This window comes from Filicampus tigris, chromosome 11 (genome assembly GCF_054856515.1).
Source record: "Filicampus tigris isolate MCC_2025a chromosome 11, RoL_Ftig_1.0, whole genome shotgun sequence".
Classification (NCBI taxonomy): Eukaryota; Metazoa; Chordata; class Actinopteri; order Syngnathiformes; family Syngnathidae; genus Filicampus; species Filicampus tigris.
Window position 1 is genome coordinate 1,570,625 of NC_141227.1, and position 25,065 is coordinate 1,595,689.

General features: G+C 40.3%; 1 protein-coding gene across 2 annotated transcripts in view; it reads left to right on the forward strand.

The window, feature by feature from the left end:
* The window catches only part of pcca (propionyl-CoA carboxylase subunit alpha), a 53,798-nt gene that overhangs the window by 22,180 nt on the left and 6,553 nt on the right, over positions 1-25,065 (forward strand). For both annotated transcript variants that reach the window (XM_086045600.1, XM_086045601.1), the window contains exons 6-18: positions 550-603; positions 6,025-6,156; positions 6,331-6,367; positions 9,311-9,389; positions 10,839-10,941; positions 12,088-12,182; positions 12,907-13,057; positions 14,157-14,300; positions 15,974-16,048; positions 16,167-16,235; positions 17,244-17,319; positions 17,410-17,623; positions 19,630-19,732. In XM_086045600.1, the coding sequence (XP_085901726.1) occupies positions 550-603; positions 6,025-6,156; positions 6,331-6,367; positions 9,311-9,389; positions 10,839-10,941; positions 12,088-12,182; positions 12,907-13,057; positions 14,157-14,300; positions 15,974-16,048; positions 16,167-16,235; positions 17,244-17,319; positions 17,410-17,623; positions 19,630-19,732 (1,332 nt within the window). The remainder of the gene's footprint in view (positions 1-549; positions 604-6,024; positions 6,157-6,330; positions 6,368-9,310; positions 9,390-10,838; positions 10,942-12,087; positions 12,183-12,906; positions 13,058-14,156; positions 14,301-15,973; positions 16,049-16,166; positions 16,236-17,243; positions 17,320-17,409; positions 17,624-19,629; positions 19,733-25,065) is intronic.

A 25,065-nucleotide genomic window follows, 5' to 3' on the forward strand; every position in this document is an offset into this window, starting at 1 on the left:
AGAGGGAGAGGGGGAATTTTGTTAGTTTGTTGAAGTTGGTAGTTGGAAGAGCTAACAGAATCCCGTTTAAAATCATAGGCGGACCAGCCTATAGGTGATTACTATTTTTCCCGGCCGGACAAAAGGGCGGATAGACAGATGGCAGAAGGGTACCCCGGCTGCAGGCAGTAGGCAATACACCGCAAATTTTTTGTAAAATGCCCAGCTCTGCTTATTACTCATCACAACACAATATATACTTGAGGATTGAGTACTTCATGATGTAATCATGTGATAAGGATATGTTGTATAGAGTTGAAAACATTTCAAAACTCTTTCCATCATTGTTGTAACCAAAACCCTGTAAAACTAAATGGGGGGGGGGGGGGATTCTCCAATTGCCGGGTATGTGGCTGTGCTCAGAATTGAATTAACCAGTCACATTCAAACCCATGTTAAACAGTAGTCGGGGCACTCCGTGCTAATACTTTCTTGTATTTTGAAATGTTCATGTTGTTACTCCAGCTCTGAATATTTACAGCGTGTTCATTTTTTTTCTACTTTGTCAAGGTCCACCCAGGATATGGCTTTCTTTCCGAAAACAAAGAGTTTGCAAAGAGACTAGTGAGTACAATCCTCATTCATAAAACTTTCAAATTTCTCTCTATTTACCCACTTCGCCATTCATACAGTGTCATTTTTCTATTTTTTTTTTTCAATTAAATTTTACTGGATGTGATGTGGCTTGTTCGTCCGAGAACTCTGGAAATACAGGTGGGTGGGATCTGTTAGATTCATAAGGCCTAGATACACCAATCCGACATCAGACGCCGGTCAGCGTTCGGGCGTCAGATTGCGCTGTCTGATTGATGTAGCGACCACCGTCGTAACATCGGACCCCGTCAGGAAGTGTCTGGTGGGTTTTTCAACATGTTGAATCGGCGTCGTGACATTTGGTCACTCTGTTAGCTAGGCAATCAGCGCACGGGGAAACAACGGGAAGTGACTAATGCGGATAAACAGTGAGCACGCCTTTGCTGCCTTAATCTTCTTTCAAGTACAAAAGCAAGGGTTGACAATGTGTCAAGAGTGTGAGGGTTTGCTTCGCGTGGGATTGCACCGTGAGCAATAATTATTACTGAATGCATTGTTTGCATTTTTATAATCCGCCCCCGGCCAACAACTTTCCGTTGGCTTTTTCTAACGATGAAGAATAGTGACTACCACCGCCGATGGTATGGAAGGGGTATTATATCTCTTATATCAACCCCCAACACCAGAGGGTGTAAGCGTGGGTCACAGTTGGCCAACGCCGGGTTGTTCTATCTAGGCCTATAGTCGTCTTTACGACATAGATCGCTCGGGTTCCTCTTCCGTGATGAGAGTTGAAACGATTTCAATTGTACTTTGATTACTGTGACCAAAATGAATGGAGTTTTAAGTCTTATCACTTTGTTTAAATATGATGGTTTAAAAACAAAATCACATAAATGTGATTTTATGACAGATTGATCACTGTCACTGGAGTAGGGACATCATCAACCTCATTATATAGCTTTAGGTTAGAGCTAATAAATCTGGTTCTTTGGGTTCAATTCTCTCATTCTGGTGACTGGATGTTGAACATGGCAACTTGTGGCTGAAAAGTTCTGAAGGAACCTTTGCCTGGTTCTTTTACCTTTATGGATTTTTTGAAGAACAAATTTTAAATATAGTCAATTGTTCTCTTCAGACGGGCGTCTTCCCCGCTGCCTTTAAAACGGCGGTGGTGAAGCCCCTTCTGAAGAAGAGCAGTTGTGACCCGAGCGTTTTTAATAATTACAGACCCGTATCCAACTTACCGTTTTTAAGTAAGATTTTAGAAAAACTGGTTTTCATCCAGTTTAATCATTTTTTAAATACAAATAATATTTTGGAGAAATATCAATCTGGTTTTAGGATGAACCACAGTACGGAGACTGCTCTTTTAAGGATTTTAAATGATATTAGGTGCACTGCAGACGAGAGAAAACTCACAGTCTTGGTGCTACTGGATCTCAGCGCTGCTTTTGATACAGTAGATCACCAAATTTTATTAAATAGACTTAAAAATCTAGTGGGCATCTCTGGTACTGGTTTTATTCCTATCTCACAGACCGATATTTCTTTGTAAGTATGGATACTTGTTCCTCCAAAACCCATGAAATTAAATGTGGGGTTCCTCAAGGTTCGATTTTAGGCCCCCTACTTTTTAATCTTTATATGCTTCCCCTCGGGGATGTCATCAGGGGACACGGCATCAGCTTTCACAGCTATGCTGATGACACGCAGCTGTATATTGCCGTGTCTCCTGATGACACAGGACCCATTGATACCCTTTTAAATTGCATTTTAGATATCAAGTCATGGATGGCAGATAATTTCCTACAGCTCAATCAGGACAAGACTGAGGTTTTAGTTATCGGTCCCGAAGGTCAGAGAGAGAAGCTTTTACCAAAACTACACATTTTTAATCCCTCACACTGTGTGAAGAACCTTGGTGACTCAGTTTTATTCCTCATATTAAAAATGTAACCAAGATTGTTTTTTATCACCTTAAGAATATCGCCAGAGTCCGCCCGTTTCTCTCTCAGGCTAACACGGAAGTGCTGATGCATGCCTTTATTTCCTGTCGTTTAGATTACTGTAATGCCCTGCTCTCTGGCCTCCCGAAAAAGAGCATTTCACCACTGCAACTACTGCAGAATTCAGCCGCTCGGGTGCTGACGAGAACCAGAGGGCGGGAGCACATTACGCCAGTTTTGAAATTGCTGCATTGGCTCCCTGTGTGTTTCAGGATCGATTTTAAAGTACTTTTATTAGTTTATAAATGTGTTAATGGTCTTGGGCCATCTTATTTATCTGATTTGCTTTTATCATACCAGCCCTCGCGGATCCTGAGGTCCTCTGGCGCCGGCCTTTTATTTATTCCAAGGGTGAGGACCAAAATGCATGGCGAGGCTGCATTCAGCTGTTTTGGTCCTCACCTTTGGAATAGCCTGCCAGAGGACGTCAGGTCTGCAGAGACTGTTGATATTTTTAAGAGGAAGCTCAAGACACACCGTTTTAGTTTGGCTTTCAACAACTTTTAAATAATTTATCTTTTCTTTTGATTGAAGATAATTCTATGTTTTGCTTTGAATGTTTTAAAGCACTTTGAGTTGCATTTTTATGTATGAAAAGTGCTATATAAATAAAATGTGATGTGATAATGTTTGCTATGCTATTATTAACTACCAGAAGACTCCATAATACTTAGTTTAACTGTTAATGGATGCCAGAAAGGTCGAGACGTGGCTGTGGAGCCTTTCTATGTAAGATTGCGTAAGAAGGTCTAACCTGTTCAAAATGGTTTCTTTCTACTCTCTCTACTTCCTTTCTACTACGACTGACCTGTTTTCTGAATCTGAGCCGTGATTGGTCGTTACCTTAGCAGTTGTGATGTCATTTTCAGTCGACAGAAGTGACAAAATGGCCGCCCCCTGAGATGGCTTAAAAGGGGTGGATTTTGCTGCTTAACTCATATTGCACAAACGCAAAATTAATCAGAATGCCATGTTTCAACCAGTGGGCCTGCTGAGAACATATTCTTGGAAAAAAATGTGTTTGGGTTGATTTCCCTTTGTGTGAAAAGCATCAACGTACAATCTGTCTTCAGTTCACCACTTCACAAATTGTGTCACTAATTTCTGTCCCGTAAATGTCCCTACGCATCAGAGTTTCTGTACAGGAGCCCATTTTCTCCCATGAGATGTATTTTGATAGGTCACACACACTGTACGGGAAGTTGCATACCAACTTTCAGGCCCGTTGTGTGTGTACGCAACATTGATGAGTGAGGCCCCTGTTCTTGAATGCCATGTTTTGACTTCTATTATAAAGGAGGATCCATTTGTTTAACTGTGTGTTATTGTGAAACGCATCTTGGACTAAAACTGAACTGGATACAGTATTCCTCAATGGCGAGGTGTCCACTCATCAAAGAGTGCATAGCATTCTAACTAAAATTGCACGTACGCACAAACGCCGAAAATGGCATCCGAAAAAAATCTGACCTATCAAACCCTGCGTATGTACACACACCTGTAGGACATTTTATCTTGATAAGTCACTGAACTTGGGAACCCGCATACACTACCCTGTACATACCCAATGGTCAATGCGATAGCAGTAAATGTAAGTGAATGAGCCATGCTGGCCAACGCCTTGTGAAAGGTGAATCATGAGGACAATGCTTATCAGTGCGGTGGAAACAAGGAATGGAATATTGTTTGGTGGCCTGACTTTGCAGTGTACAAAAAAGACAAAAAGACAAGTAAGACGACAGGCAGGACAGAAGGAGAAATAGAAAGTGGTCGGACTTGAAAGGAGGTGCTTCCTCCCTCAAATAAATTACTAAATAGAAATTGCAATGGTGCGACGGCGACCCATTAACTGTTACTGCTCCTCTAGTGAGAGCAGGCGTAGTTTAGTGCTCACACAGAGGGACACAAATCGGGAATGCAAATGTTACTGCTCTGAAAAAAGTTTTCAGTTTACGTAATTCGTGTACATTGACTGCGCATGGTTAAAATGTAATAAACTGGCATATATTAGAGTAAAATCGAAAAATGAGGTGCTGGCTGCTGAGTTGATGGCCGGGATATTTTAGCTCAGCAATCAGCACACTCTGCTTCCAAGTCAGTGATTTATGCGGGTGGCAGTGCAGCTTCGAGCCCCAAGTGGGACCAACTCAGGTTTTGAAGCCGCGCTCTGGGTGCTCTGTGCAGTAACACCCTCAGCTACAAACAAATGTAGGCTTACTGGGATAATAAATCCTTTGGATTTACCTCATTTGGACATGTGTTAAACTAACATATGTCATTTGAATATTTTCAAAGAAAAAAGTAGAAAATTACGTAAATTTACCACTTTTTAAACATGTGCAACCGGTTTACATGTCCGAATTAGGTAAATCCCAAAGGATTGTTTTTCAGTTGATCCTTTTAAGGATTTTTTTTTTTTTTTTGTGGGTGTGTGGTGTATTGTCGGAAATAGGGACATCGAAGCCTGAGACGATCCAGAAATTAAAGCAGTGTTATCCTTCGTTAATTCCTCTAGAGTTGCACATGGTAAATGCAGGAGAGTCGCTTGAAGAAAGCTGCCCTCCACCCACGAGTGTGCACGCATTCGTCAATATGTGATTTTACAATCAAAACATTTTATTTATTCCCAAAGGGCACCTGCAAAGGCCTGAGTGTCTTTACAAAAGGACAGACAAAACATTCAAAATATAAACTTGTACTCAAAGTGGAAAACAATCCACATGATTAACATTGCATAGTAAGTGAAAATGGATGTGGCGCGAGGTTCAATCACCACCTCACCCACTCAATCACTGAATTTCCCCAAAATATGCCTATTGCTGGGTTAATGTTTCCATACATGTGCACCCTTTTTCCCGTCAATTTTTTGACAGGGTTTATTACTGCGTGCACATCTTTCAAGCCCTGTGTTGTGTGTGCACTGTTGCTAAGTCTGGCCGCTGTACACGTGCACACTTTTTCCTGTCAATTTTTTTTTCAATAAGTTACACACTTTTTGCAGGAAGTTGCATACGCATCTTTCAGACCCCGTTTTGTGCGTACGCAGCATTGATAAGTTAGACCCCTGGTCAGTTGTCTGATTTGTTTTCTCCCAATAAAACTTGAGGCAGCCAGCCACTCGAACACACGACGACTAAAGGAAGCAGCAGTGAAATCCTGGAAAGTTTTTCCTGTGTGGAAACAAAATTCTGTTATCCCCCTGGCCTCCAAACGTCAGGCAGTAATTGACTGCAAGACAATTTCATCCAAGTATTAAATAAAATAAATGACTTACTATCCATTGTCCATGCAGCGAGGCAAAATAGTAAAGGTCACTGTCCAAATATTTCTATATGTTTTTTGCTGAGCTGGAACAACAATACCTCATCCTAAAATGTATGGTTGAACACTTTTCTCTGTAACTGTATGTAGCGGTAATATGGTATTATTATGCATTTTCTAGGCAAAGGAGTGTGTGGCATTTATTGGCCCAGACACTCATGCTATCCAAGCCATGGGGGATAAAATTGAGAGCAAACTAATTGCTAAGGCTGCAAAGGTCAACACTATTCCAGGATTTGATGGAGTGGTCAAGGTATGTGAAAAGCACTGACTGGATGAAACATTTTCTCATTTCATGTTTAATCTAATTCCAGTTGTTTAGGATGAAGGATATTTGTATCCCTTGTCAGTGTTGTCTTTATCATTGTTTTTAGAATACAACTATCAGTTTTCACTTGTTTTCTGTAACCAAAACCCTCTGTTATAGACTCCAGAGGAAGCTGTAAAAATCGCACAAAACATTGGTAAGTCATCATTTATGTCAAAGTAGATTTTGTATCCAAACAAGGAGAAAAACTATTGACAATATTTACCTTTTCTGCTACGATCAAGACAAAAGCAGCCCTTTTTTCGAGTTACCAGATCCCTTGATGGTACAATACTGTAACTGTCGGTGTCGTATGTTGTAGAGGCAGTTGGTATAGAGCAGGGGTCGGCAGCCTTTAACACTCAAACAGCCATTTCAACTCGAGGTAGGGGAAAATTGAGATTTTTAGATGTATCACGACATCAGTCCATCAGACATGGACAAATCTGAATCGATTCGCTAAGGTCCACATTTCGATTATTTAAATATGTTAATTAAAGTAATACAGAATGTTCTAAATAATGCGAAACTAAGAAGTGTGGCAATTGTCATTTCTGGGAAACTTTGGGATACGCAACTCCAACACACGCACAGAGGAAAACAAACATGGATGACTGAAATGCTGCTTCAAATTTAAAAGCTGATGTATGGAAGCACTTCGGCTTCTACAACGTTGACAGTGGCAGAGAACTGGACAAGAGCCAAGTTATATGTAAGCTGTGTTGCGCTAAAATAAAATACTTTGGCAACACAACAAACATGAGAAATCATTTAAGTCGATTCCACCCAACGGAGGAGTCTGGGAGAAGGCTGGCTGTTGTTGCTGCGGCTACAAGTGGCACTAACAATCACAGAACAATCGAGGAAGCTGCCAGCCTCCTTGGAGAAAGCGAAGCGAATTACGAAGGCCATCTCGGCATTTATTGCCAAGGATTTGCATCCATGTTCCGTCGTGGAAAATGAAGGATTTCGAGCACTGCTGCATACATTGTAGCCCAGGTACACCATACCATCCTCATGCTATTCTACTGACACGGCGATGCCGACGCCCTACAACCAAACCAAAACAGATGTTATGGCCGCGCGTCAAAGGCAAATACAATCAGTTACATATGATGCGTGGACGTCTGTCGCCACCGAATCATTTGTTACTCTAACTGGGCATTTCGTCAGCGCTGAGTGGAAGCTAAGTTCACATGTCCTCCAAACAAGAGCAATGAATGAAAGACACACAGGTGCTAATGTGGCTGAGCTGTTAAGCAGTGCCCTAAATGAATGGATAAATGAACATTGCAAAGAAAGACGTTTTAGTTACAGATGATGCCACTAACATGATTGTCGCCGCCGAGCTGGATGGCTTCGTTCACCTGAAATGCTAAAACGTTAAACCTTGCCTCTCAGCGAGCTCTGATACTTTTGCAAGTAGGAGCCACATTTCTTGTTACAGTTTTAAAATGCAACTTAGCCATAGTTACAGAATTATACATTTATGCAACTCAGGACAGCCTTTTTATTTTCTTAAATATTGAATGTACTGCTGAGCTGCGGATACAGAAGGAGTATTTTATTTGTAACAAATATTTAAAATCAGCAAAGCACTTTTTCGAGCTGCTGGTGCTGAAGTACATGCACATTTGTACCGTGTTTTCCAGACTATAAGTCACATTTTTTTCATAGTTTGGCCGGGTGTGCGACTTAAACTCTGGAGCGACTTATGTGTGAAATTATTAACACATTATTCATTACCTCTGTATCATTTCACATGTTATTGCAGGTCCATCGGCCCACGGATGGGTTTTCGCGTCGTGCACACGGGAAATTCGCTTTATACAGAACAACTTCAAAGCATTCACGGGAATGTTGTATATGGTTAGAAAACTGAGTTTCCGCAGATTCGAATGATATCAAACATTATAATATAAAATCATATCTGCAGGTTCGGCGAGCATTTAAGTCAAACAATCGCGAACGCACAAAAAAATAAGGAACTCACCATTTCAGCCTCATAAATGTCCGACACAATTTCATAATCCATCATCAATGATCACATTACTTCGACAATGGTGCAGTAAAAGTATTCTAGTAATATAGTTAGTCCACACCGAGCCTAAGATGCATATCCTTCGATGGCTTTAGCAAAACGAGATTTCAAAACATAGACTGGACCTTATGTTTGATTGATTGCTTACTTGATCCAATAAGCAAGTGTTTCCCGTGTCAGGAGTTCAACAACCGCCAATGGACAAATTACATGCGTTAATAGTACCATCCCTGCATATGGACGATTCATCAATTGTGTTTCCAGTCACAACCAAACTTGCTAAGCTGTGTGTGTGTGTGTGTGTGTGTGTGTGTGTGTGTGTGTGTGTGTGTGTGTGTGTGTGTGTGTGTGTGTGTGTGTGTGTGTGTGTATATATATATATATATATATATATATATATATATATATATATATATCTATCTCTAGGCTTTTGGATCTCATTTCATGGTGACGTCACTAAAGATGACGTCACGTCATAACCGCGCATAAAAAAATTAGCCGATCTGAATTGCTACTATCACTATCAATGTCCACTTTGGGGATTAAATTAAAGTCAAATATAAATCAGTACTGTTGCTCAAAACAACTTTGATCTTCCCGGCTGCCAACATTCTGCCTCCGCCCACACGGAGCGCATTTTGGGCTCCGGATGATGTCAATGTCGGATATATGCGACCTGGCAATTCAGACTGCGGTCGCATTGTAAAAAATCTGATACGTATCCGATCCAGGACCACATATGAAAGTGGCCAAAAACTTTGACTTAATAAGTAGACATGATACACATTTTTGATACAAATAACAAACACTTCAGTCGGACACTTATCATTTATTTTCGCAAGCCACGCAGAGCCGCAACATAAGGATGAAAGAGCCGCATGTGGCTCCGGAGCTGCGGGTTGCCGACCCCTGGTATAGGGTTTACAGACTTTTCAATGTGTGAGCATTCATTGGAGATGTTTGAAAGATTTGTGGGCTCATATTTTATAAACATTCATCATTTTGACAAAATATATTCATATTGTTTTTATTTTGTGGTTGATTGTTTTTGTTTACTAGGCTACCCAGTAATGATAAAAGCATCTGCAGGCGGAGGAGGGAAAGGAATGAGAGTTGCATGGAATGATGAGGAAACAAGGTATGTCTCTTACAGTAGCACGGCATTTTGTCATGACCTTGGCTTTTTTAAGTTACAAAATTCAAAGAGACCGTTTTCCATTTAACTTTGTTTCATACTATAGGCCCTTTCACACCGAAATTGAGAACATTTGGTTTCTGGCACCTTAGCTGTTGGGACAAAACGTTCCTCTGGCCCATGGTTGTTTTGCTTTCATTCAGTGGCTGAAGTCCATAAAAATGCTAAAAGGTAGATTACACAGATACAATATGTCGACGTTTGGCAGTTGGTGTAATGTGGTCAGAACGCGTTACGGCCAATGGGTGGGTGTAGGTGAGCATTAAAGGCCCAGTATATGTCCTGCAGTGTCAGCACGAGTCAGTCGTCATCGGGCTGTCAGCAGGCAGGTAACTGAAGCAAAACATTCAATATGTTTCATCTTCACTGTGCGTTGGACAGCTTAAAGCGGAAGTCAACCCATACATTTTTTTCTTAAGAATATGTTCCGAGCAGGCCCACTTGTTGAAACACGGCATTCTGATTAATTTCGCGTTTGTGGAATGTAAGTTAAGCAGCAAAATGCACACGTTTTTAGCCATCTCTGGGGGCGGCCATTTTGTCTTCCGTCGACTGAAAATGACATCACAACTGCTCACAACGACCAATCACGGTTGACCTGTTTTCTGAATCTGAGTAGTGATTGGTCGTTGTGAGCAGTTGTGATGTCATTTTTAGTCGACGGAAGACAAAATGGCCGCCCCCAGATATGGCTAAAAGCTGGTGGGTTTTGCTGCTTAACTCATATTTCATATTAATCAGTATGCCCTGTTTCAATTAGTGGTCTTGCATCAAACATATTCCTGAAAAAAAAATGTTTCCGTTGACTTCCCCTTTAAGTCCACTGGAGAATGCACACATCATGCATCTTACAAATTTGACACACCACAAAAAAGCATGTTCTCACAAATGTCTTCCTAAATTGAATGAATAACAAAATAGCCCTTTAGTGCTGTTACGATGGAGGGCAAATGCTAAAACCTTTTGTTTTCTAGATTGCTAAATCTAAAACGACAGCTTTGCCTTAAATGACAGAAGTGTACCCATCATGCCATCTCTGATTTTCTTTGATTTGAGTTCAAGTTGCTGTTTCTCGATTCCATTTTTAAGGGAAGGCAAGAAGCCATTTGGTATCAGACAACAGGATAGTAACCTCTGCAACAATGTTTCATTGGCAAATTCGCAAACCGCATCATATTGTGGTAAAAATGGGACCATGTGATTGTTAACTGATGAAATATAACACCACCAAGGTACATAATATTATGCTCAACTGCTCAAAAATGGATGGTTCGCAAGTTACTTGTTGGAGATGGCGATGTTTGATAGCTCCAGCACATTATTTTTGCAAAATGCAAATATCTGACTAAAATCCTGAAATGTGTTTGTTTGTGCGCTTGCTTGTTATTACAGGGAAGGGTTCCGGTTTTCATCCCAGGAAGCAGCATCAAGCTTTGGAGATGATAGACTTCTGATTGAGAAATACATAGATAACCCGAGACACATAGAGATTCAGGTATGCTAGATTAAGTGTAAATAAAGGGTTATAATAAAGAGTTATTACTGTGCCATTTTTTTAAATTAAATTAATTAGGGAATAAGTATTCTATTTATGTGGAAATGTAATTGCCGCCTGAACCTATTACAGCTTGTACCGCCCTTGGCAGCAATATTTGAACCACAAGCTTTGGCTTACCGCATCTACTGTGCGTTAGCACAACAACAATAGCTCCTTACTGTCCGCGCAGCGTGTGGAGGTGATCATAAGCCTGCGTCTTCATCTCGCGGGGTTGCCTCCCAAGCAGTCGCGTGCGTTGTCCGACACTGCGAGAATGAAGTGGCGTCAGAGTGTGGTAAGACCTCATTGAACACCGGGGGTCTTGAACGTGCGCATCGGACTCCACAGCAGAGTATGGCCGCATTGGAACGCACCATTTCGGCTGTTACGTTCCAAATTGGACGGTGTGTTGTAGGTTGAAAAACTGGGGTCATTCCTCATCCAAATAAATGTGCACAGCTACTCATTCCCACTTCAGTCTCTGTAAATATCCTGACTGGTGTTTAATGCCTCGCTTGTTCTAAATGTCATCAGCAAAGAAGCAGTGTTTTTAAAAAAAAATTTTAAAGCAAGGAAACAGTGTGCGCTTGTCCCAGCCTAAATCTATGTAGTTGTGCTGACTTCCACATTTCCTCATTGTCATATAAATCAGCCACGGAGAGGTAAATCCTTTTGATATGTTGAAGTGGGCAATTAGTAGAGATGTCCACATAAATTTTGGTGCCAATTGATTGCTGTTTTTGGACGTTATAAGCAATAAAAGTACAATGATTTCCAATAGAGAGTTTGGAATTGGTCCCTCCAGTGACTTCGACCGAACAAGGATAGAACGGTAGGGGGCACGGCCATTTGCCTCATTAACAAGAGGCGTTATTCATGGAATCAATTATTTCCTAATTTCTCCCAAATGAATTGATAAAATAGAAAACTACAACTCTTTTCATTTTCCTGATAAAAAAATATATAAAATGAACTTGTTAGTGAAAACATCCCTTTAAGTATAGTAATTAGCAAACTGATGTTTTTCAAATAACTACATTTTTGTTGAAATCCTATTCATGGTTACACAAAGAACTCTTAAATGGGGTATGCTTCTTCTCATAGGTGTTGGCTGATAAACATGGGAATGCTCTCTGGTTGAATGAGAGAGAGTGTTCTATCCAGAGGAGGAACCAGAAGGTGGTGGAAGAAGCTCCCAGGTTTGCAAGAAGCTAATGCTATATATTCATATATACATATATATTCAGCCGCTCGGGTGCTGACGAGAACCAGAGGGCGGGAGCACATTACGCCAGTTTTGAAATTGCTGCATTGGCTCCCTGTGTGTTTCAGGATCGATTTTAAAGTACTTTTATTAGTTTATAAATGTGTTAATGGTCTTGGGCCATCTTATTTATCTGATTTGCTTTTATCATACCAGCCCTCGCGGATCCTGAGGTCCTCTGGCGCCAGCCTTTTATTTATTCCAAGGGTGAGGACCAAAATGCATGGCGAGGCTGCATTCAGCCGTTTTGGTCCTCACCTTTGGAATAGCCTGCCAGAGGATGTCAGGTCTGCAGAGACTGTTGATATTTTTAAGAGGAAGCTCAAGACACACCTTTTTAGTTTGGCTTTCAACAACTTTTAAATAATTTATCTTTTCTTTTGATTGAAGATAATTCTATGTTTTGCTTTGAATGTTTTAAAGCACTTTGAGTTGCATTTTTATGTATGAAAAGTGCTATATAAATAAAATGTGATTGATTGATTGATATATTCAAGGCTCGAAAAAAACAACAACATTTCTTTGAGGAGCAGTTTTGCTAATCAATGACTTCATTTGAGGAGCAATTTTCAACGTTTGAGGATCTGGACCCCTGATTTTGCACTTCACAGAGATGTTACAGTACTTTATAATTTGATGTTTGTACTTTTGTACTCTAGTACTTTCCTGGACTCAGTGACAAGACGAGCAATGGGTGAGCAAGCCGTTCAGCTTGCCAAGGCTGTGCAGTATTCTTCTGCCGGTACAGTAGAGTTCCTGGTAGATTCTGCGAAGAACTTCTACTTCTTGGAGATGAACACACGGCTACAGGTCTGTGTTGGCATATGTGCGTCGAAATTCATTCATGTACATTGGGTTTGTTTTTATTAGACCTGCTGTGTTTTGAAAAACGACTGAATCTGCACATTCAGAATCAAGACACAAGAAATAGGCAAAAAATTTGGCGCGTCACACATATATAACCAAATGACACTTACAGAATCACATGACACATGCAGGCATGCAAGGAACGAAAGCGATATAAAACTATTGTTTCACCTCGTCAGCTAGTGGGGACCTCAGAAACAGCCAGGAAGCAGACTAGCATCTCTCCAACAATGAGTTGCGTTTTTTAGCTCAGTTTTTGGCCCCTCAGAGAGACTTGAACAGTAACCCTGTTGTTACAAAAGCACAAGTTTACACATAGCTACTACCGCCCCCAAATGGCTGATTGATCTTGGCCACGTTTCTGCAGCTCAGGGAATTGGCCATCTCATAGCCGAGGCCATCTTTATGCAGAGTTCCAGTTGGGACATTTCCCCACATAGTGTTGTCCTCGCTTTTGCTGCCAGCGGTTTTGACATTAATGGCTGTTGTGGTGAGTTATACAGCACAATATATTATACAACTTTATTTATATAGTGCATTTCATAACTGTCATACAATCCATACCCTGACTACTTTGCATTGCAGCAAACTGTCATGTCTTCAGTGTTGTCCCATGACAAGAATCACGTCAAAAGTTAAGGAATTGACTTCTGTTGCAATACTTTCGGAGGATAAGCCAGTTGCTTTATTTTTGCTGCAGCCTTAAAATATTTGGGTTTGACATGAACAGTTCAATATGAAAAAGGAGATTAGCAGTTCAGCCTTTATTTGCACATATTGACAGTATATCTGGATCAGGAACACATTACAATATGGACAGTTAACATTATTAGTATGGTAGCGAAACACCAAAATTCTCGGCTCGATTTCTTCTTCTCCTTCTCCTTCTTCTCTTTCTTCTTCTTCTTGTTATTGTTAAATAATTGTACTGTTGTTTCAACACTGAAATCTTTCTCCGTTTTTAGCAGACTGAGATGGCCTGAGTTTCCATTTTGCACTACAATGTTAGTTTAACCACTGTTGTCTTAACTTTGGGCTCTAGGTTGAACATCCCATAACAGAGTGTATTACTGGTCTCGACCTGGTTGAGCAGATGATCCGAGTTGCCAAGGGTTACCAACTGCAGCACAAACAGGAAGACATTCCAATAAACGGTTGGGCCTTTGAGAGCCGCGTCTATGCTGAGGTGAGAATTGCTCATCCCTCCATATGGTTGCATTTATTGCAAAGTTCTCGAAATTGTCCTTCACGGAAACACTTCAAACTGTATTTAAAAAAAAAAAAACAGTTAAAGGGGAAGTCAACCCAAACATATATTTTTCAAGAATATGTTCTATGCAGGCACACTAGTTGAGACAGGGCATTCTGATTAATACTGCATTACGTTTATGGAATATAGCAAAATCCACCTGTTTTTAGCAGTCTCAGGGGGCGGCCATTTTGTCACTTGCTGTTTACTAAAAATGACATCACAGTTGCTCAGGGTTCAGATAACGACAAATCCCGGCTCAGCTTTAGAAAACAGATGAGCTGTGATTGGTTGTTACCTGGACCTGTGTCGTTTCGAGTTGACAGAAGGGACAAAATGGCCGCTCCCTGAGATGGCTAAAAACGGGTGCATTTTGCAATATTCGTAATTGCAATATTAATCAGAATACCCTGTTTCAATTAGTGGGCCTACATAGAACATATTCTTGAAAAAAATCTGTTTGGGTAGACTTCCCCTTTAAGTATCAACATCATCAGCCCCTTCATCGGGGGCTGGCGTGGGGCCGGGCCGTAGGGGGCCGTTGAGCCACGGATTTTTAAAAATAACTTTTATTATGTATTCTTTTATTTTTTTCATAGTAGCTATTTTTGCATTGTGAAATACTAATGTTGAGTTGCTTATCACAAAGACATAAAAAATATAAAGAAACAGTGGTGTAATTTTCGTTTGATTGATGGACAATCAGGACCGTACTGAAATTAATTAAGTTTGGCTCATAGGTTTGCGTGCAAAAGTATGAAAATAAAGTAAAATTAGCCACCCTTTTAATATGCCTGACTGACACATTGTATACATTTTGGGATGCTCGACTTTGGAAGTTTTGCTGTAAATGCATTTGTACTTTGAATTATACTTGCCTCAATGTCATATGACTTTGATTACTACCAAAACGTTGCTGTGGAATATGATACAAACTTGGAACAAACAACTTTTTTTTCTGAGACTGTTTATGACAATTTGAAAGGACAAAAATGGTAAAGAAAAATAGCCCAAAAATAGCTACCTGAAAATAGCAGCCTATTTACTTATTTTTAAATTGCATCAGTAGTTGTTTCTTTTCTTTTTTTCTTTTTGTTGTTGCTGTTTTTTTTTTGTTTTTTTTACGGTCATGGTAGTCAGTAAATGATTATCATGAGCCATGTGTATGACAGAGCAGAAGTGTTGAGTCAATGATTGAGTCAGTGCTGTTACTGGTTTTAATTTGTTAGGTTTTTACTTCCTGTTTTGCATTACTGTTTTTAATTTGCTAGGACTTTCATCCAACATATCCTCCAGGTTCTGTAACTAATTATCTCACATATAATTATCTCAGTGTAAACTGTTCTTTGGAAAGACAACAAAATAAAAGGCATCCCGTCCAGATTTTGCTCAGACTTCAAGGTACCACTGTATTGCAATTGGTCATACAATATTTGTTAGTATGACAATAATGGGATTTGCATTTTTCCCATTTCAATCTTCTTTAATCCATCCATCCATCCATTATCCAAACCGGTTTGAATAATGTTGAAGCAAGATTGAATGTTGTTGCTGTTCTTTACATGTAAATGAACTTGAAGTTGCACTTCATCTTTGATTTGTTCTTTTAGGACCCTTACAAGTCATTTGGTCTTCCTTCCATTGGAAGGTTGTCCCAATATCAAGAGCCAACAGATCTCAACAATGTAGGTAGTGTGTTTATGAAAATGTTCCCAATGTTTCAATACAACCGCAACGAGACATTAAATCCTTACTTAGATACATGTTTTCACAGTTTGACATAAATCGATTTGTAATTGCCAGGTCCGGGTGGACAGTGGCATCCAGGAAGGAAGTGACATCAGCATCTATTATGATCCTATGATTTCTAAGGTTAGTCACTTTTTTTTTTTTTTTTACACAAATGTTTGTCAGAAAGTATTAGGGCTAGATGATTATGGAAAAATAATAATTACGATTATTTTAAGATTGAAATTGCGATGATTAAAACAATTATTCATTGATTTAAAAACTTAGTACATAATAGAGATAGACGATTGTTTTTTTTCATGACCGATTATTAGTAGTCAAGGAGGCCGATAACTGATATTTGGAGCCGATATTCATTTTCAGTAAAATGGAAAATATTGGCATCATAATCTAAATATAAAACTCGTAACTTTGTTGAAACGTCTTTAAGCATGTTTATTGAACAGTTTTTCCAGATTGGCGTAATGTTATTTATTTATTTTTTTAAATCATTATAATTTTTGACAATATACATCTTTGTTGTCAAATTCTAACCAAGTTCAGGGAGGTCACAGCGTCATCAGCAAGTTAAATGCAAACTTAATAGCTCCCTATAATTTTCTACACTAAATAAAGTTCTCCAAAATGTTAAAATGGAGTAATTTCAATTGTCTTTGTTTTGATTTTAAACAAAACAGAAGGTGCAGAGTGTTCCCAGGGTCAGGAGAAACTCATAAAGTTAACTAAAAATTCAGTTCAGAATATTGTAAGAATATTGTAAAAAAATTACAAAAAAAAGAGCTTATATATAAAAAAAAATCACAATATTCTGTTTTTGTACATAATAACAGCATTCACAAAGAAATGGCTCCTACTGGCGATTAGCATGGGTCTTAAACAGGTGGCATCAAATTAAACTGCACTAATAAACTAACCACCACAGGGTGCTGGAACTGCACAAATGGAAAACAACTTGGGCTTTTAAAGAGATTTGCTGCTATTAATATCGTGACATGACGACAACGATATATTGTGGCAATATTATGATATTGCCTATATTGTGACATCACTACCTTAAAGCTTTGGTCACAATGACAAAGTAGATTATGAAACGCAACCAAGGCATTGATTTAATATGGTGTCTGTTTGAAGTTAATAACCTATGGTGCTACAAGAGCAGAAGCCCTTGCCAAGATGGAGGATGCTCTGGATAACTACGTCATCAGAGGTATAGCGAATACATTTACATTTTGAGGATACAAACACTTTTTCTCTCTAAAATATTTTTTGCTATAATGCGGTATGTTTTTTACTCCAGGTGTAACCCACAACATTCCACTCTTGAGAGAAATAATCACCCATCCACGCTTTATTTCTGGCGATATTAGCACCAACTTCCTTCCAGAGATTTACCCTGATGGCTTTAAAGGTCACCAGCTGCAGGAGGAACAAGAGCGGGAACTGGTAGCCTCTGCAGCAGCACTGTACATTACAGCCCAGCTCTGTTTCCAGAATGTCCTTGGTCATTTGAGGTGAGGTACCCAGCATATTACAGCAGGCAATAAATTGTTTCATCATTGCTATGAAATTTATATCTCAGTGGGGAAAACCAAAGAAGTTTTATCAATTCAAAGTAGTCTAAAAATGTTGCCCATGTGTTTCAGAGCTAATTTTGGATAATATGATATTGGAAAGCCCTCTGTAAATTGTTCATGTTCACATTCATCACTAGTGTTGCAGAGGCGTGGAAAAATTGGTCATAAAATGTGATCTGACTGCTTGATGACATGATTGTACTGTATAAGGCAGCTGTCTTTGGACAAATATGAAATGCATGTACTGTATAGCAATTTATACAAATATGACCCTCCTGAGGATAAGCGGTTTAGATGATATGATATGATATGATGCATATATACATGAACAAAGCTTAAATCAGTCTTTGGTGGTTCTGTGATGAAATCTAGTTATGGGGGAGTATGGGGGGAGTGGGATTGTGACGCATTATATTCACACACGAAAGAGATCGAGGTCGCATTTTTAATGTAATACGAACACTTGCACAAAAAAATCCTTTTTTTAATTTTTTTTTTTTTTAAAAAGACGGCATCTTACAGTCCTGCGTGAAGATCAAAGTGAATCCTAGAGTCCTGATTTGTAGATGCTGTGCGCAGAGGTTCAGGAGCAGAAGTCCCATTAACCAGGTCAAATAAGTATTCAGGCAGTTATTTTGCAAATATTTTTTTTCATTGTTCAGTGAAATAGTCAGAGCTGGGCATTCCGTCTATGTGACGGACCAGTCCGTCTATGTGACGGACCAGTCCGTCTATGTGACAGGAAACATTTTAAAATAGTTGGAAGCCCATAATTTTAATCCGTCTTTCGTCTGTAGTCTATTTTTCGCGCCGAGGCTTTGACGGCCACGGCGAGTTAGTTGGGTAACAACATTCAATAGTGAGTTGTTGTTGCTTGGGGGACAGATTTGAGTGAGGGACCAGGCTGTGAACAGGCTTCTATGGCGCAGAGTCACTGTGAGTCACTCTTTTCTGTTCAAATATCGGCCAGCGGGGGTGGTGTGTGGGTGCTAGAGCAGTTTGCAGACGGAAGCCCGTTTAAAATCGGAGGCGGACCAGCCTATAGGCGAGTACTATTACTATTTCGCCCCGCCAAATTATACATTTTCGGCCATCTAATAGAAGATCATTTATTTGCTCTGTATGTCATTAGAAACTACTGGAATAGATATAAGAGCAAAGATACATCTGTCATAAATAATAATTTTCTGACCAATTACGGTAAGCGAAATTTGATAATTTCCCGTGGCACATCTTTAGAACTCTCATGGCACACGACTGTGCCCCCGCACACTGGTTGGGAATCACTGCTCTCAGGAACATTGGTATTATCGCTTTATCAAGATGCCTAAATAGTTCATTCAAGCCTTTTTTTTTTTTTTAGATAAAATTCACACTGCTCATTTCTGATGTCTTTATACAATCAGCCACTTTAGCCCTTGGTGGTTTGCCAATGCTACTTATGCCGCAGCGGCTAGCTAGCTATGAGCTTCGGCTGGCTACTAGTGCGGCTAAAGACGTTGGAGACAAGTTTCCCTGAATTGATATGCCAAAATTAACCAATGAATTAGAATGAGATTTTCTCCATTTTTGGAAGAAGACTTTTTCAGTTAAGAGCTGTCCCCTTCTCCCCCTGCTCTGGTAAAGTTCATGGGCACTAAATAGTTATGTTTTCTTAATAGTTGTGTTTTAGTTCTTTATAATAGTGTGCGTTTTCACCTATTTCTATATTGCATTATATTTATTTTTAACCACACGCTGGTTAAAAAACCAACAAACTGTAAATATAACTTAAATTTGGGGTTGGAACGGACGAATTGCATTTCCATTCAATTAAATGGGAAATATTACCTTGATTTCTGAACGTGCCATCGAAGACGATTTTAGTCAGGCCTTGTGTTATATTATAAAGAAGCAGCTTGGTTCCCTTAAAATATAATTTGTATTGTGTGTTTTTACGGCAGGGTACCCTCATTACCTGTGGAGAGTAGTTCCTGGGAGCTCTGTGCACAGCTCGGAGAGCGATGGCATGAAGTGCAAGTGAATAAATCCGAAGACATGTATACAGTTAGTAACGTTTGTTTTACCCAAATTTATCAACACGATACATTCCACATATGTCAAAGTCAAGGCCCGCTAGAAGGTTTTCGACGGCCCCTGGGATGATATTGCTTTATTATTAGATCCGGCCCGCAGCAAGCCGGTGTGGGTAGCAGATCTGATCGGGTCCTTCGCGCCTGCCGAATACGTCACGCTTTAAAATATATTCTAGCAACTTCAAAGAACACGCCGTCAGACGTAGTTTAATTATCATGTTTTTATTAGTCCAATTGGCTAATGAGGGCCGCAGCCGACGCCAATACAGTACGACAACCGTTCAGTTAAAAAGAGCAACGGCGCTCCTGTTCGTCCTCCGCTACTCTCGCTCGCATGCCCTCCCATCCAGCGAGCCGCACGATGCATTCAATAACCTCGGAAACAAAACAACTTGGTATGACACAAATTCGACCACAACACAGATAACCAATTCATTACACTATTTCTGTAACATTGAACGCTATTCGAGTGTGTGTTGAGTGTTGATATTGAGTGACTTTTTTTTTTCTCTTTCCTCCTTCGACACAGCTCGTAGTTTGTTCGTGCCAGCAAACTCAGTAGTTGCAGATTGCCCGTGTTTCACCACGTTTGTTGTTGTGTGTAAATGTTAAAAGGTGAGTTTAATAATTTAGGTTCGTGTCAGGTAACTGCTGTACATAATAGCCTGGATATGTTCTCGTGAGTGATGTCACGTTGATGAACACCAGTTAGTTATTTTGGCTCATATGATAACTATTCTAGTGATGAAACATGTGAATGTGTATTGTATATATTGCTTGGCTGATTAATTTCTTAATACAGTAAATTGTAATGTATAGGCATATTGTTAACAAATGATATGCATTGGATGATGTTGCTAGGTTATTCTTTGTCTGTGTTGTTGCAGACCACAATAAATAGTCGTGTCAAGTGAAATACGGGCCTGTGTTTTCTGACAGGATCACTGACATTCATACCTTGCCACTCTAAAATAGGGTCAGCTGGAGACATCATACCAATCATATGATCCTCTCCGTTTTACTTCACATGATGTACAGTTCATACAATCTTGCAGCCCGAGTCAACCAGAAAATTGTTTCCAGTTTCAAAGTCAAACGGAAGTGACGTACGAGCTGCCTCGCAAAAGTAGCAGTAATGTACTTTATTTTATTTTTTATTTAGTAACTCCGAAGATAAAAACACAACAGCTAGGGGGGGACAAACATAGACGCAAAGAAATATATTACAGATATTTAAAGTGTGACATCATCAGCAGGCGCGAAGGACCTCAATGAACATTCTATCAGTCCGGCCCTCGGCTTGTCGCACAATTTTGTATTTGGCCCTCCGTCCATTTGACTTTGACACCCCTGAGGTAGACAATGTATTTTATAAAAAGGCTGTTGATTCCACGATGTGAGTTATAAAAACCACAGTGCGTCAGGAAACTCTTCAGGGTACTTAGCCTTTTCCACATTGTGGAAACTAACCTGGCTCACGACGGTCTACTCTACACCCAGCTCACGTTCCTTATTAGTGGGTGAACAATCCAATGCTTGGTCAATTCTGCTTCACAATGATAGGAAGAGCTGCAAAGGACCAAAAAGCGCCCGTCACTATGAATAACTGAATGCAGCATTATTTTAAAAAAAACACCTCATCATGATAACATAAAAATGTTCCTTTTTTAAATGTGTGGAAAAATTATTACAAACAAAAATCTTTAAAAATAAATGCCATTAATCTGGTCCAACATGAGCATGCCAAGCCGGGGGGCTCACACCGAATCTGTGCCGGACGACCTGCCTGCTTCGCAGCTCTGGCGGCGGGGATGACTGTCTTTCAAGGGGTTTCTTGCCAAATCATTCTTCATATAGTTTTTCTTTAAAGTAGGGATGCTCCGATCGATCGGGCACTGATCATGATCGGCCGATTTTCGTGAAAAATAACGTGACTGGAATATTCGATCAAAGCCTTTTATTGCCGATCAAAACATCCGATCACCCGCAGCTCATGCTTGGCGAGACGAAATGGCAAAACAAGTTGATTTGTTTAGTACGCGACGACGTCCCTCCGTCCAAAAGCATCACTCTGTGCGAGTGCGCCCTGCACGCAACCGCGCCCGCCCGCAGGAGCTACATTGACTCCAATTGAAACGCACCGCCAGAAAGGCTCCCTAAGTCATTTCGTTCGTGGATGCTTGAATACTAAGTGCTAAGCTAGCTTGACCTGAAGCTGCACTCTCTTTGTTTATACTATAAGTCTGTGCAAAGAAGCAACGAGCTGCATGCTGCGCATCATCTCCTCCGTTGAGACAAATAAACGACCCCACTAACAAGTAGCGTTTTCACCGCGGAGGCGAACAAGGGGTCACTAAGTGTGCTAATCGCTAAAGTGAAATGCAGAGTCGAGAATAGCAAAATAAGTGCTTAGGTGTACAGTAGACCTTTTACGTAAGCCTGACTAGAACCGCGTAAGGGTGGAGATCCAGCAGTTATGAACAGAAATGTTGTATTACAATCAACACGTATTTAGACAAAAAATATCAACACGTATTTAGACAAAAAATAAGGCGAGGTCTACACAAGCAATTTAGCACATGTTTTAACACCGGCCGGAACTCGCCAACGGCATAAATAACCCAATCAAAAATATTCTCGTTGTGATTTTTACACTCACCATTACTGTTTGGACCAAAAGATTCAAATAATACCATGATATGTATTTCAAGCGATACCGCTAAGCCCCCAGTCTCTGTTTGAAGCAGTTAAGTCTCTAGCAAAAATATGGGAAAAATACTGACTTATGTACAAGGAACATGTACATTAGCACAAAATGTAAAACATTTTGGGGTTAAAAAATGATTTTTATACAGACAATTGAGTAATTTCACTGTGGAGTAATGTGGTAAAAAATGTTACTCTGAAAATTCACCAGAATGCACCAAATGAAGTGTAAAATAAAAATAAAATATTTTTATATTTTTTGAAGTGGTCAGCTACAACAATTGTGTTTGAGGGCCAACTTGCTTATGAACAACCATTGTTGTGGCTGGCTTGACTCAAGTGGCGCTGGTGCTAACAGCTACATTTGCCGTAATAGACAGGTGCTTCTAATCAACTCAGCTCATTTACCTGTCGATGGCTAAAGCCAAATTGTGGCAGGGTTTTTATTTTCTAGACCTGGGTTTCCAATCTCTGCCCACACGAACTGTAGACAATTAGTACATTCTATAACCAGAGCTGGGCCCTTTTTTGCCGGTCCGTCCTCCATCCGTGACCTCGGTACCCTTCCGGCCTCGTCCCTCTGCCCTTATTCATAATAATTATCGTCCTCCGACCCCATCCGTCCTCATCCTTTTAAAGCGGTTCCGTCCTTACGTCCACCTCAACCACCAAAAAAAAAAAAAAAGCGTCTGTGCATGACGCCGCGGGAGAGATGCTAACGACAGAAGTTTTTTTAAAGCTCATTAGCTGGCTAATTTACTATTCAAATCTTCTTACCTTATGGGCACCCACTTCTGGGTTAACGGTTTGATGAACTGCTTGCCATCCCACGTTGTATGTATGCAAGAAGAAGACGTAGTTAGCGCGGGCGGGCGCGTTTCCGTTCGGCAGTTGATGCGTTTGGAGCGATGGGACGTGAAGCGCCGAACAGAAAACCCGCCCATTTGTCCATTTGTTGCGGCTAAAACAAATGAATCTTTTTCCCTCTTCACCTTGCGGCAGTCAGCATCCTGTACACTCGGCGGGTCTTGTGTGGGATTATCGTTGTGGTTTGTGGACATGCTGATGTCACTCGCTGGTGTGCTGGCTCTGACGCCGCACGCGCTACTGAGTCTCATCACTTGTCGTACTAGTAGAACTCGCGCTGTATCTCCTGTTGAAAAATCTCCTGTGCAGTTGGGTAACTAGTGGCGAGTTTGAAGTGTTTGGAGGCAATTTTTGTCTTTGCCCATATCGTTGAGTAGATCGACATCTCACGTCCACATCACACGCATGAGGGACGATTAGTGGGCCGGACTAAAATCCACCTCCGCCCTTGCTTAGTCCGTCCCTTTTTTAAAACTTGCCGTCCTCCGTCCCAAAAATGGGCGTCCGTCCGGGACGGAATGCCCAGCTCTGTGTAAAACATTTAACTTACATCGATTATAGGGTTGGGCATCGTTTTAATTTGGACGATTCCGGTTCTTTGATTCGATTCCGATTCTTAACAAAAAAAGTTATTTTGGACAAATCACATGAACTTCTCACTATTGTGAACTTTACCATGTACTGTATTATTTAAAGGGCTGTTTTTAACCAGTATATTTATTTTAATACATTTTTAAAATTATTATTTAGTATTATTTTTCACAAGGGCTTTATTTTTGAGAAGTTCAAGACAATACAATAATGCAGCTTTTACTGAAAAATGCTACTGAACACCAATTGATTGGCTAACCTAGTCTTGCTTTAGAAAGAAAATATATGACAAACATAACGCTGCATTTTAAGGGCAAGCAAGGAAAGTATCTAATCTAAGCAGTCTATGTAAACATATGATGTATCGATGTACAGTATTTATTGGGGGTGGGAATCCATGGGTACGTCACGATTGATTGATCCGATTGAGAGGCCCACGATTCGATTCGGAGGCCTGTGATTCGATTATGATTCCGATGCATCACTACATTGTCATACATTTATAGTCCAGGCAAAACACTGGTATCTTTTTAAAAACAAAAAACTCAAGGAAGAGCAATGATTTATATTTCACATTTTGACTTTGCTGTGCTTGTATGAGGTTTTGCTTTTTCCGCCATCTTGTCACATATTAGCTCAGCTTAGCACAGACATCTGACAAACAAACGCACTTAATCACATGCCAATGCTTTTAGTTTTTTTTTTAATGGAAACTCTAAATATTGATTATTAATACCTATGATTAATACCTATATCGATTCACAATCTTTTTAATACGCCAAACGATGCATCGAAAAAACGATTATTGTTCCCACCCCTAGTATTTATGTATATACTGCAGTTGCGTATGCTATAAGATAAATATTAGCTGGATGTGTGCATTTGTGTGTTGAACTTGTTGGCTCAATGTTGCCATTAGACTTACTTAGCCGATTCTGACTTTAGGGTCATAAGCTGCATTGCGTCGGCCGAATGAGCCAGCTGGGCCGGCCCGGGAAGGATCACTGACGCCGCCGCAGTGGATATCCTTGGGAAGGGCCGGGCGCATGCCCAGAGTTGCCGCCGCCGCGGCCCACGCTTGCCGGCTGGTACGAAGCGAGCGGAGGGGCTGACCGAGAAGACCACGGCAGCTCGAGTGGG